This window comes from Gopherus flavomarginatus, chromosome 2 (genome assembly GCF_025201925.1).
Source record: "Gopherus flavomarginatus isolate rGopFla2 chromosome 2, rGopFla2.mat.asm, whole genome shotgun sequence".
Taxonomy (NCBI): domain Eukaryota; kingdom Metazoa; phylum Chordata; order Testudines; family Testudinidae; genus Gopherus; species Gopherus flavomarginatus.
Genome location: NC_066618.1, coordinates 222,762,448 through 222,776,549, shown reverse-complemented (window position 1 = coordinate 222,776,549; position 14,102 = coordinate 222,762,448). Strand labels below are relative to the sequence as shown.

The 14,102-nt window shown below is 37.9% G+C and overlaps 1 protein-coding gene across 2 annotated transcripts in view; it reads left to right on the top strand.

Annotated features, from left to right (window-relative positions):
• GAREM1 (GRB2 associated regulator of MAPK1 subtype 1) overlaps positions 1-14,102 on the top strand; it is a 130,416-nt gene that overhangs the window by 13,735 nt on the left and 102,579 nt on the right. For both annotated transcript variants that reach the window (XM_050941951.1, XM_050941950.1), the window contains exon 2: positions 11,898-12,038. In XM_050941951.1, coding sequence (XP_050797908.1) covers positions 11,898-12,038 — 141 coding nt within the window. The remainder of the gene's footprint in view (positions 1-11,897; positions 12,039-14,102) is intronic.

The following is a 14,102-nucleotide window of genomic DNA, read 5'->3' as shown; positions in this document are numbered from 1 at the left end:
TTACTTTCCTTGTGTTAAGATCCAGAGGGTCTGGGTCTTGGGGGTCCCCGTGCAAGGTCTTGGGGGGACCAGAGTGTACCAGGCACTGGAATTCCTGGTTGGTGGCAGCGCTACAGGTACTAAGCTGGTAATTGAGCTTAGAGGAATTCATGCTGGTACCCCATCTTCTGGATGCTAAGGTTCAGAGTGGGAAATTATACCATGACAGTTGCGTGTGTTGAAAAATTTGCTCCATGTCAATTGGCTTGTGTTCATAAAAAGGAAACACTTCTGATTCTCTGGGATATTTCTTCAAAAGATTTAAAACAAACACAAACAAAACCTTAATGAAGCCTAGATTGTTACTCTTGGCTTTTTGTTTGGTGGGTCATAAACGCAAACTGAATCAAAACACCAAGGGAGAAATCCTGGCCTCATTGAGAACAATGGGAGATTTGTAATTGATTTCAGTGGGGCCAGAATTCACCCCAAGTGTCTTGTTAGCCAGAAATCTGAATACTTAAAATATTTTTTACTTATATTAAGTAGTGGTTTGAACAGAACTTATGGGTTTTTGAAACCCAGGCCTGAAGCTGGAGAAAAGTTTCCATTGGAACAAGCTGGGGTTTTCAATGGTGGTGTGACACAGTAGGAAAAATCAGGCTTCATGTTTATTCACTGGGACTGCTGTAGAACTCTGATCTTAAAGAAACAAAACTTCCCTGTCTCTGCTGGCCGGTGTGAGAGGAGTAGGGGGTAGGTAGTGCAGTGGGTGCCAGTGTGAGATATGCTTGTGTTTTGTCTAATGAATTGTATCCAGCATTTGCAGGAGAGTTGGGGACTGAGGGGGTGAAAGCTTGATTTCTAAACTGGTTAACAACACTGTGTGACCATATGCAAGGGTGGATCAGGCCCTTAAATAGGAGACCTCAAAGTAACTTATTGGTGCTGCAAGAAGTGTTGTTAGTGATTCTGTAGATGAATACTGAACTGCAGGGGGTTGGGAGTATTATGGCATTGGGAGTATTATGGCATTTGATGTCCTGTCTCTTAGATGTGATTTTAATATTTTGTTTCATCTTGACTAGTAGTGCCTACTGAAGATGCTGTTGAGCATGCTGTCTCTCTAAAAATATAGGGTTAGCTGTTCTATCTGGATGCTGCATTTCCCACTACCAGTTGTGTAGTGCTGCTTTCTCATTTAGCCTAGCAGTGCTTGTATTTGAGGGGCTGGTAAAGTGGGGTAGTTTAGAACTTAGAAAAGGGGAGGGGAATCCCATTTGGGTTCTATTCCCAGCTCTGCCATAGGTTCAACTACAACAAAGTTGCATACGTAGATTCATTCTGTCAATTTGGGCAAGTCACTTAGTACTTTAATTTTGACACACCAATGATGTTGCATGCTGGGAACAGCATTGTACTCTAAGGATTTGTGCAACCTTCTTCGCAGGATATGCTTCCTTGTGTAGGCTCTGTAGCTTTCTTTTCCTGCAAGTTAGTTGCTGTAATTGACATCTCCTCCTCTTAATCAACTGAAGCTGCAGGGTGTCTTTCCAATATGCAAATACAATACTTGAGCTACAGTGCCATTTGGAGTTGTACAAGATCTTTCAAATGTTGGGGCTCTTGTACACTCTTTTCCTTTACTCTCCTTATTTGGTAAAGGCCAGTGTATACAACCTTCTGATGTGTTTAAACTTTTATCATTGGCTTTTGTAAGTTAGCAAAGGTTTCTCTCTACAATATTTCACAACTTTTGTAAGGTGCTCTGTCAGCAAAAAAATTGTCAGTAATGGACCTTGGCCTTGCAAAACAATTGTTCATTGTCAATTGCATATCTCAGCTTGGCTTGGTTGTTGGTTGGATGATGGCATCATGATGTGTGTCTGTGTAACCATTCCTGTATGGGCTTCAACATTCTACTTGCAACATTAGTACTTATGATGCAACCAAATACATGTAATGGATTCCCAAGGCACAACATTAAGAGTACTGATAATCTGGGGTTTCTTGTGATTAGAAGAACACCATCAATTTAAAAACTACACTTTGTACTTGTTATAAGTTACACTAAAGATTAGAGGGAATCCAGAAAAGATTTTTCTCCCAGTTTGCTTGCTGTGTGTATTTGACATGACTTTCCTCATTGTTTACCCTTCCCCTTTTCTTTTGTTTTTTTGCCAGAAGAACCGACAAGACGCACCTTTCCTTTTAAAAAACACAAATGTGATTGTAAAACCTCAAACCCATAGGGGAATTTAGGGATGGAGGAGCAGATTGTTGTACCTGAAACTACTCATAAGAAGTTTGTGTGCGTGTGTGTGTATTTGACTAGACTGCAAGTTGATGGTGTCAATTTTAAAGAAAGCATTGGGGCTGTGAGCCAACCACCACTCCTGATTGTCTCTGTTAATAAGAACCAAGTATCTTTATAGAAAATGCCTGAGTGTTAATACATTTGAAATACAGTGCAGTCAGAATGATAGCTTTAAATATTTGTGGATTCTACAGAAAATTTATTGGAAAGACATTAAAGGTTTGAACAATACTGCCAGAAAGCTTAGTTAGAAACAAGTCTAAGATGTACCCACAATTTACATCCCATTCTCTTTGGACCTCTGTCTCAGAAGGTCTTGGTATCCTGAGGATGAGCAGGGAACTATTTTAACTAATGTTACCATGTGATTCCTTCATCCACTTCTTTCTTCTGACACTGAAAACCAAGTCAGATGATGATTCTGTCACACTCTATCCTAATTAGTTCATTTTAAATAAAAAATTAGAATAACTAATACAAAGAGATTTTTCCTATGTGTTACAAATTGCTCCTGGAATTTAATACCTTCATTCTTTTTAACTGTTCCAGGGTAGACTTGGATTTTAAATGTTGAAAAACTGAAATGTACATCTAAGTGTGATGCCTTGCAAAAAAGCTTCTGTGTACAACTACATTTCTTTATTTGCCCTGTTTTCAATTTGAAATAAGAAAATGATAGAAATAGAGAGGGAAACTAAAATCATAGCCTGTCAAACTTGTTCAATTTGTGTTTTCTATGCTGAGAGAACTGTTCCCTAAAACGTTCCCATCTGCTCCCTTACACAGCTGTCCTATTAGGTGCTGTAATGTCTCTGGGCAAAAATAAATTCTGATGTGGTCAAGGAACTGAAAACTACAGTGATTTGAAATCCAATAAATGAGTAACAAAACAGCACTGCTGCTCTGAGCAACCAGTAGCAGTTTTAAAGACCGCTATCTTGTGAGCTACTAGAACCAGAAATGACACACCACTGGAGAACTGTGAATCCTGGCTCTGGAGGTTCAGAATCTCTTGAAACTTTAAAATCATCTTATAAAACCTAGTAAAGCTAATACCTCTACTTCAACTCCCCTCTTCCAGCAAAGCCTGAGAGGCTGCTTAGTCTCGGACTGCTGCTGTGCATACAGTGATTGCTTATGGCACTCAAAAGGAGCTATGGCACAGAACAGCTGCTATTAACAGTGCACCAGGAACTACTTATTACAGCAACAGTTTCGGTCTTGTGTGTGTGAGAGAGAGAGAGAGAGTGTCACAGATACTTCATTTTTGTGAAATTATTGTAAATGTTTCTGTTAACAGTCAGTGAAATAGCAAAAACACTGAAGGGGTGAGAAGGAATCTTAACAAATTAGGTGAACCCCCCCCTCCCCAGTAATGCTCCATATTTATGATTTCTCAGTGCTAGAAATGCTTGTTGTACCATTACACATACTTCCAAACACTTGTTCAGTACCAGTGACCAGAAGGCAAAGTTTACAATCCTTGTAGTCTCGAATGTATTGGAGTTTTTTTTTCCAGATTGTAGTAGGTATTGTTTTTCACAACACCAAATGTTTTAATTCCCTCCTCACATTCAAATACTTGTCAAAATGATATAATTCAATCAAATGCTTATCACAACTTACAGTTGGACCATTCATCAATTTTTCTCCTAAACTCTTTTTTGTCCTCATTATAAATCTCTGGAATATGTTTGTATGGAAGAAATAGGATGTGCAGCCAGTCAGTGGTGTTCAGATTAGATCCATGGGGTACTGGATTAAGCAAATAACAACCCCCCTCCACCATGGTTCTATAAAATTAAATACTGAATGAAATGTTAATGGATGGTACTCCCTTCTTACCCGTCATGGGGGCTGGCCCAGGCCCTGCCTTGCTCCCTTGAATGTTTCACCATGCCCCCTATAGTTTGGGGAACACTGATCTATGGTCTAAGTTGTTAGCAAACTGTAGTGATGACTTTTTTTAGTTCAGATTTTGATCTTATCAGAATTAAGCAGGAGAGCAGCTTGCATGTTCGCACTGATATTAAGAGAAATCCTATCCTCTTAATTTTAATACTCCGACTTTACAAGGAAGTACATTTCTTCTCTCCCTTCCCCCCTCCCCAAATCTAAGTTTTTAGAAGTGGAATTACTCCACTTTTTAACTAAATCTGAAAGAAAAAAATTATCTGAAGGAATAAAGAGGCACCTGTTCTACAAGGGAGAAGTTGCTATGGTACTTCAGTATAACCATACCATAGAAATAAAACATGATACATTGGTAACATTCTCCTAGGTCATGAGCTGGATGGGAAATAAACATTGATTAGCCTTTGGCTAGAAAAGATTGTCATGCTGTTCTCATTTGTGTGTGCTCTTTCCCAGCTGTTAAACCAAAGGTGGGCAGTTTTTCTGTTTGAAACATAGTAACTATCGTTTTAATTATAGCTGGAGTTGATATTTAAATGGAAAAGACTATTTTTTATGAGAAATATTGAACTGCTTCCAAATGGCTACATGCTACTGTGCATAGTAGAGATTTTGACTGTTCTACAGTACTCTGCAATTTCATGGTAAACCTACCACCAGAATATCATGCTTTCTACATTATTTCTATCCCTTATTGTAAATAAGGTCAGAAAAGAGCATGTCCTCCAGTCTTACCCTTAATTTTGCATGAGAATTCACAGTATCACTTAAATTAACATTTGAGAGTCTAATATATTGGCAAGTTGACCATCTCCTTCGGGATTCTATTCCACTGCTCAGTTGTTTTGTACTAAGGATTTTTTTTAAACTTTCCTACCATTGCTAACACCAACGCAATGTTTTTAAAACACTAGCAAATCTCCTATGGCTGTCAACACCAGTTTACTCTTGTTTGGTGTAAGCAACAGTGAGAAATCTTTGCAAAAAAGTCTTGTTTTAGACAAGGCCTGTGAAGAATTTTTTTTTCCCTGTTTATAGCTATAGGCCGTTTGTCCTGAGACTGTAAGTTGCCTTCACTTGAACAGGTACTGATCATCATGTGCCCCCTCCCCCTTTTCTTAGACTCTAACGTCCGCTCCCCAGAATTCATTTTATTGAAATAAATCATACTTATTATGTTTTTGTTACCCTTTCTGTACTTTTCTCAACCTTTTTTTACAAAAAGCTAATTGGATTGCTTAGGGGATTGGTAATGGGATATAGTGCCTTTCAGGTTGGTCAGCTGAAGTTCTAGAACCAAGTGACCAAAATCTGCCCATAGACATGTACATACAGCTCTTGTTGACCAATAGGAATTGCACTTCCATATTTAAGGGCAGATTTTGGCCCACTGAACGAAGATGGAGGCTATCTTGCCACCACAGGATTGCACTTTAGAGCAGCTCTGTCAGTCAGTATTGGCTCAAGAGTTGCTTGAGGTATGAGAATTGACTATTTCAAAAGAAATACCTATTTGTGGTTAAAAAAAAAAATAGTAATACGTGTTGCTGATTTGTAAAGATCGGTCTGAACTTGGATCCAGAGTTTGCAGCTTGAGTCTCTTGCTGATCATTAATTGGTAAATTCACAGCTACACACTTTTCTTGGGTATCAAGTGATCAGAGGAATAACAAATTAAGTAGGAACCCTAATGCTAGAGGCTGGTCAAACACTGACTGACATGTGGACCCACCAATGAAAGGAGGTATGGATTTTGGGTTTGGCATAATCTAAGGCTGTATCTAATTCTGTTGCTCTGGGACTGGAATACCATGGTACCAAGTATGGTATAAATACCTAGCTATGGCATGAAGTCTGCCCAGAGGAGACTGAAGCCATCCAATAGGGCTCACAATTTATTCTTTACCAAGAGGCATATAGTCAGCTTCTACAGTGCTGTCAGTTACTAGGGTTCACAATTTAGGGATGATTTTAGACCATGAGCTGCTGTTTCAGCTTTCTTGTGAGAAAGTAAAAAATGATTCTTCATTGTAGGAAGAGAAACATTTACAAGTTTCAGTGTCTTCAAAAGAAGAATAAGGGATAGTTCTAGGCTCAGTTTCATCTTGGAATGAAGACAAAGAAGTGCTTCCTTCAGAATCTTTCTGCTGGAAATATGGTATCTAGTCAATCTGGTTTATTTAAATGGTATCTGTTACCTTTCTCCTTTTTCCCAAACTCTACCTCCTTTTTAAATGTCTCCAGAGTAAAAAAAATAAAATAAAATAAAATAAAAAAATTAATGTTTAAGGGGTGGATATAAACTTTTAACCAAGATGACCAAATGTGGCATTTTAAAATGTTTAGATTCTTGTAGCTCTGTATTTTATTTTCAACAGCATATTTTTGTAAGTGAATGAGTCATGTTGATCTTCATATTTTGTAAGTAACTTGAATGTCAGTTTACCAGTGCTTGTTGGAATTGAAAAGTGGTCACCTACAATGTGTGTAATGGGCAAGAATGCTGTTTTATGAAACTTAATGGACCAAAATTTAATTGCTAAACTAGAACAACCCCATTCACTGACTTTTAAGAGTAGAATGTGATTTTTAACTACTGCAGCAGACATGTAGATGGTATTTACTAAACACGCTCAGTTAAAGAAAAGCATCTGCTCTTGCACAGTAAAATAGTGCATTCCTGTAAAATACTTTCACTGTTTGCCTTTTTGGTAGGATGCATGAAGCCATATAACTCTACATAAACACATGTCTGCCCACTGACCCCCAAATCCTTAGTATGAAAGAACGGAGTTCATACTGAATATATTCTACCCCGAAAGCTTTAGTTTACAGTTAAAATTGTTGGAGGCCATTTCCTAACACAATCACTTAAAATCGAGGAAATTCAGTTCAGGTACTGAGCTCATCCACACCAACTTCCAAAGACATGACTGGCCACTGAAACATCCTAATACCCAAACTCTCACTTCTTTCAGTTCCAGCATATGACCAACCACGGTGCTCTCATCCAATTCTGAACAATTGCACTCAAACTTAAAACTTGATCTTGGTGTGAGATCCTACTGGTAGTGGAGCTTTTCTCTTTTAACAAAAGCTGACAGAAATTTCCAGGTTTATGGATCTTGGGTAGCAGATAGAATACCCCTGGTCGGGGCTTTAGGGGTATGTCTGTGTAGATTTGTTCCTGTGCTATAGCAGGGCGTTTCTTGAGCAGATGGTGTAGTTTCTTTCCTGGAAAACGATTTCTCTCTCTCTGACCTTGGGAGGCAGGCCAGTCTTTGCTTATAGACAGCCCCCAACCTGAAGCAAATACCAGCAACTACACACCACACCATAGAAACACTGACCCAGGAACCAATCCCTGTAACAAACCTCGTTGCCTATTCTGTCCCCATATCTACTCTAGCGACACTTTCGAAGGACCCAACCACATGAGCCACAGCATCAGGGACTCACTTGCCTGCACATCCACTAATGTGATATATGCCATCATGTGCCAGCACTGCCCCTCTGCCATATTGCAGTGGCCAAACTGGGCAGTATCTATGTAAAAGAAAAAATGGACATAAATCAGACATCAGGAATGGTAACATACAAAAACCAGTAGGAGACCACTTCAGTCTTCCTGGACATTCAATAACAGATTTAAAAGTAGCCATCCTTCAACAAAAAAACTTCAAAAACAGTCTTCAAAGAGAAACTGCAGAGCTACAATTCATTTGCAAACGTAACACCATTAATTTGGGAGTGGCTGGCTCACTACAAAAGCAATTTTCCCTCTCTTGGTATTGACACTTCCTCATCAATTATTGGGAGTGGACTACGTCCACCCTGACTGAATTGGCCTTGTCAACACTGGTTCTCCACTTGTAAGGTAACTCCCTTCTCTTCATGTGTCAATATATTTATGCCTGTATCTGTAACTTTAACTCCATGCATCTGAAGAAGTGGGGTTTTTTTCCCCATGAAAGCTTATGCCCAAATAAATCTGTTTAGTCATTAAGGTGCCACCAGACTCCTCATTGTTTTTGTGGATACAGACAAACACGGCTATCCCTCTGATACTCTACACTCCTAGTCCCCACCCAGTTTTAATTAATACAGTAAACATTGACAAATCACTTCATGAGAACCATAAAAGAAACAATTCTTGTGTGTCTGTCTGTGTGCTTTGCTGAGTATATCTTTTTTCATACTGTACAAGGATGACCTCTGAAATTCCTGATCATTACACTCAAGCTTTTTATTTGTGTATTGTTTTGAAATTATAACTTTGAACTCTCAGTGACAGAAGAAGATGTGCAAGGTATGCTTTGTACTGCCTTCAAACATCATGCACTGTAACCAGTGAAACTAGTAAAATACAAGTTCATTCCATATGGTCATGATCATTATATTTACTGTAGGACAAAGTAATTGCTTGTTGCCAATTACTATAAAAAGCATGAATGTAACCATATGAACTGTAAGTCTGCCTTAACCAGATTTTGAATCTGTTATTGGATGTCTTCCTGTAAAATCTTCTCTTTTTTCAAACACACCAATACTAATTTGCTGTGTGACACAAATATTTGAAGAAAAGTTTTGTATATTAGCAGTTAGCTTGTGATCAGAGTAGGCAAGATACCAGAGGGCGAAGATTCTAGAAAGGCTGTATGTGTGTGCATGTGCACCTGAGGTTCTTATGCCAATTACCTGGCGTTACTTCAAAATCATGGTGAGACTTGAAGCCATTCCACTACAGTGAAGCAAGTTTGCCATTTCCTCCCTAGACTCCCTCTCACCCCCCTCACTTGCTCAGGAACAACCGTGCTGCAGGAATGGGTGTTATAATGAAAGTAGAAGAAATTTATATTAACTAAACAGACTCCATCCATTCATTGGAATATCAAGGAATGTGATAAATGTACCACTTAAAATTCAGTTCTGAATACTAATTCTTATGTTGAAGCCACCTTTTCTCTCTAGACTACAAATGGTGAGGACATTCTGGAATAAAGTAGCAGGTGCTAAAGGACTATTTAATCTAGTGGGGAAGGACATAACAGGAACTGTAAATTGAAGCCAGACAAATTTAAATGAGAAATGAGGCACACATTTTAACCGTGACAAATCAGAACAAACTACCAAGGGAGGTAGTGGATTCTCCATGTCCTGAAATCTTCAAGACTGGATGTTTTTCTGGAAGATGTTGATTAGTCAAATGCAAGCTATTGCGTTTAATACAAGAGTAAGTTGATTAAATTCTTTGACTTGTTTTATACACGAGGTCAAACTAGATTACCTAATGTCCTCTTCTGGTCTTAAATCTATGAATTCACACAGAACATGTCTTTAAAATGTGTAGGTGGGTGGTACTTTGATGGAATGGGAGCATGAAATGCGGCAGGATTAGAACAGGTGGTGACCATTGCAAATGGAGTATTAGAAGTTTCCTGTTACTTGACTTTACTTAGTCCTGTTTGCCTATATCTCCTTTGTGGGGGGTCTCAGCAGGGAAAATAAAAACAGTTCAAGATGGTGAAGGTATGAGAAATTCTGCGCTAATTATCTGCATGGAAGAACTAGAAGGATCCCAGTTCCAGAAGTGGAGAAGGTATATGAGCTTCTGTAGTAGTTGACGGGAATATGCATTTCCAGACTTGATAGCAAGGTTGAAAGAGGACTTGCTTTATGAAAGATTTTTGGCCATGATTGGTGGGGAACGGGGAAAATAAAACCTAAAATTGTTGGCATTTTTGCCCCACTACTCCTGGCCTGTGTTGGTTACACATCAGTCTCTGATTTTAAAGGCATTGTAATAGACAGCATGAATTTGCCTTAAGGCTCTTCCCTATGCGTTCAGTAGAAAGACTGAATGTGATTGAAGACAGGTAAGAGCAACATGCTATGGAGGAGACAGAGTATGGCACATGGACTGTCAGATACACTGTAATGTAAATGCTGTGGCCCCAGAACCCAGTGTGTGAGGTATTGTAACGACGATATCTTATCTATGGCCCCCTTTTTTTAACACATTATGGGGTCCATTGCTCTTTGGAAGTTGTTTTGCACCTTCTCGTCTGCCAGTTTGAATGGCCATGTGACATGACTCTCACAGGCACTGTGCATGCCAAACACTTCTGTCCTGACCAGGAATAGTGAGTGGCATGTGCATCTGAAATTCGACAGGGACAAAGGAGCTGTAGAGGATAGACAGTTATGGGGCAAATGAACTGGGAGTGTTTGGGATGGGCATGATAGCTGCCAATGGATGAAGGAAGGGCATCCGCCAAAACAAAGTAAGCAAAGGTCGTCTTTACATATCTTGCTCACCTTGAATTTTCATTTACTTCAGCATTATAAAACTTTAGCATAAAGACTGCAGGATTGAGCCTCAAATAACAGGAATTGCCAACTGGGTAGTGAGTGGGAAGAGAGTAGAATAACTAAACTGAAATAACTTTCCACCCCCAGGAGTATATCCAGTGACCTATTCACCATAACTGATATGGCTGTAAATTCTTGTAGAACAGTCTAGAGCACCAAATGGAAGTCCTCCTCTGAATGGACTGAACCTGTGGGAGGAAATATGCTAACTTCAGATGTTAAATGTTGTAAACTCAAAATATCTTTGCATATAGGAATAACTGACTTGTTACTGCCTGTAAACTTGTGAAAATTATTTGGTATCCTCTTATCTAGGACACTTATAACAGTGCAGTATATTTTGTGTGTAACTTGTTATACATCTGTCTATGATGCCTGTTTAAAATGCTTTACTAAATAGGATTAAAGCAAGCATTAGTGCTACAAAAGTGTTGATCTGAATACATTCTTTAATGTAAATGACAGGTGATGCTTACCAACTACATCTATATGTATGTAAAACTGAGATCTAAGTTTAGATTTCTGTGTGACTGCACCATATCATGGCAATCTATCCTCAGAGGTGTTTTGTTCCTCTGCTATCTTTTTGATCAGAACATGGATCCACTGCAGTACAATAGGAGATACTTGATCAGTCTTATAAGTGCTTCTGCTCTTCAGTGTGCAGAATTGTGCTTTCTTGTATTTTATGATTGAGCATATAATTGCAAAGGTGGATGATGAAATGGACCTTTTGTTTAGAAACAAAATACCTTGGTTGTGTAACTCCATAATTCTCAATAACAATTAATGTTGATTTTGTACAGACAATTCCAGTGTGTTCTTTAATAAGGCTCATCATTGTATTTGGAGTGGGGAAGTCTTCCTTTGTTCTGTTCCCTCTCACCACTTGCTGCAAAACCACCAGTAAAGTATGAGTAAGCAAACTGGTTATCTCTGTATTTTGAACCTTAAAATGTCATGTGCTTCTCATTAAGAGAACTAAATAAAAATAAATGGAGGCCAAAAAATCTGCTCATTCTAGCTTTCTTCATAAGAACCCTAGAGTTGCTACTGAATAACTGAATTATATTTTTCTAGTATTCATATGCTAATATTTAATTTTATTTTCTCAAGTTGTAAGAGTAAATTGCTAAATGAAAATGTATAAGATTGTAGCCTGTCATCAGAAACTTTTGATATTTAAGTTGGGTAAAATACTTAATCACTACAGTAAATAGTAATGCAGAATAAATGGCTTTAAATTGTGTAATACAGAGTTTAGTAATATTTCTTTATGCAGTGAATCTGATGTAATTTTATATCTGTTTTGCAGGAGACGCTGTTGAAAGCCTTCGAGAGAATGATTACCTTGTGATTCATTCATGCCGGCAGTGGACAACAATTACAGCTCATAGTCTGGAGGAGGGTCATTATGTCATAGGGCCAAAAATAGAAATCCCTGTACATTATGCAGGTAAAGCTATAGTTGATTTTAAAATCAACTAATCAAAGAAAATGAATTGCCTATCAATTACATTGATCACTTTGCTTGGCAGAGAGAAGCTAAATATCTGATGTTAGAGTGATCGTGTCTGAACCTTGTAACAGAGAGCGTAAGAGGTACTGAAGCCACATCCAGGGCTACTGCATTAGTTTGAATGCATTTGTATTTATTTAGGCAACATACTGTTAAATCACATAATTATTTACGAGGGTTATCAAACGATGAAAAAAATCACAATTATGAGATTGAAAAAATAGTCCTGATTTAATCACAGTTTTAATTGCATTGTTAAAAAATAACAGAATACCAATTTAAATTCAGCATGGAAGCATATCCTCTGGAATGGTGGTCGAAGGATGAGGGGCATACGATCTGGCATGCAAATACCTTGCAACATCGGCTACAACCGTGCCTGTTCTCACTTTCAGGTGACATTTTACATAAGAAGGCAGCATTGTCTCCCATAAATGTAAACAAACTTGATTGGCTGAACCAGGATTAGGATTGAGTGGATTTGTAGGCCCTAAAATTTTACATTGTTTTGTTTCGAGTGTAGTTATATAAAAAATAATAATTCTACATTTGTAAGTTGCACTTTCATGATAGAGATTGCACTTACAGTACTCATATTCGGTGAATTGAAAATACTATTTCTTTTTTTACAGTTCAAATATTTGTAAAAAGTGAGCATTGTACACTTTGTATTCTATATTGTAATTGAAATTAATATATTTGAAAATGTAGAAAAACATCAAAAATATGTATAATTTAAATTGGTATTCTATTAACACTGCAATTAAAACTGCGATTAATCTCAACTAGTTTTTAATCTAGTTAATTTGTTTTACGTTAATTACTTGAGTTAACTGCGATTGACAGCCCTACTATTTAGTAAAAGAGGATATAATTTTGGAGTATAATTAGCTGCCAGTAATTTTCATATGAACTCATTAACAGTATTTCATAGTATTTTTGAGTACCTTTTTAGTAGTAGCACAAGTGAAATAGGACAGAGATGGAATAAATTTGACACTTAGCTGCATATTTTCATGGTAGGGGTTTACAGTAGTACCACAATAAGAGCCAGAGAGTGATATAAAATCAGCATAGAATCATTAAGGTTGGAAGGGACCTCAAGAGATCATCTAGTCCAACCCCCTGCTCAAAGCAGGACCAATCCCCACTTCCCTAAATGGTCCCCTCAAGGATTGAGCTCACAACCCTGGGTTTAGCAGGCCAATGCTGAAACCACTGAGCTATCCCTCACCCCATAATTCTAACTCAACTTCAATATCTTCCTGCTACAGACTGCACAAAATAGACTTTTTTTATTGTTACACATAAATCGGTATAATTAATTAATATCACTTCCAAATTATTTTCTTTGTGGCAAAAACTGCTTTAGTACTATTTTGTATCACCTAAGAACTTACTGTATTTTTTTCCCCAAATTGGCCCGGATAAACATGTTTAGCATTTAAATGCTATCTACCATAGGAAGATACATCAACTCCTCTCCATGGGGGGGAAAAACTAGGTGGGGAGGATGGAAAGTGGAATGGACAGCTTGAGTTATAAACACTAATAAAATGTAAGAAACAAAATTGGGGCCACATTTTCCTTTTCTTTCCTATATTGTGTTGACTAGATTACTGTCCTTTTTGTTAACATGGTTGTTTTGGTTCCTTCTAATACATAACTAATGTAATAAAAGTATACTTAGTGTGGAAGAGCTCGCTGGCATTAAAGCAAAAAGTTTTGGATATGAAAGACTTGCAGCAGTGATATGCTATATTTCAATGATGGGACTTACTCTAGTTTTTTCCCCATTTCTGTTTCTCCTTGGAGTTTGGAAACTTAATTTTAAAAGTCTCATTTATATTCTTCAGAGTGAAGGCACATACAGTATATCATAACACATGTGGCATTAAACTTGTTTAGTATAAACAGTTTTTAATTTATGCATAGTAGCAACAATCTCAAAGACCCCCACACTGCTTGAGCTGTAATGCTTTGGTCAAATAAACACTTAGC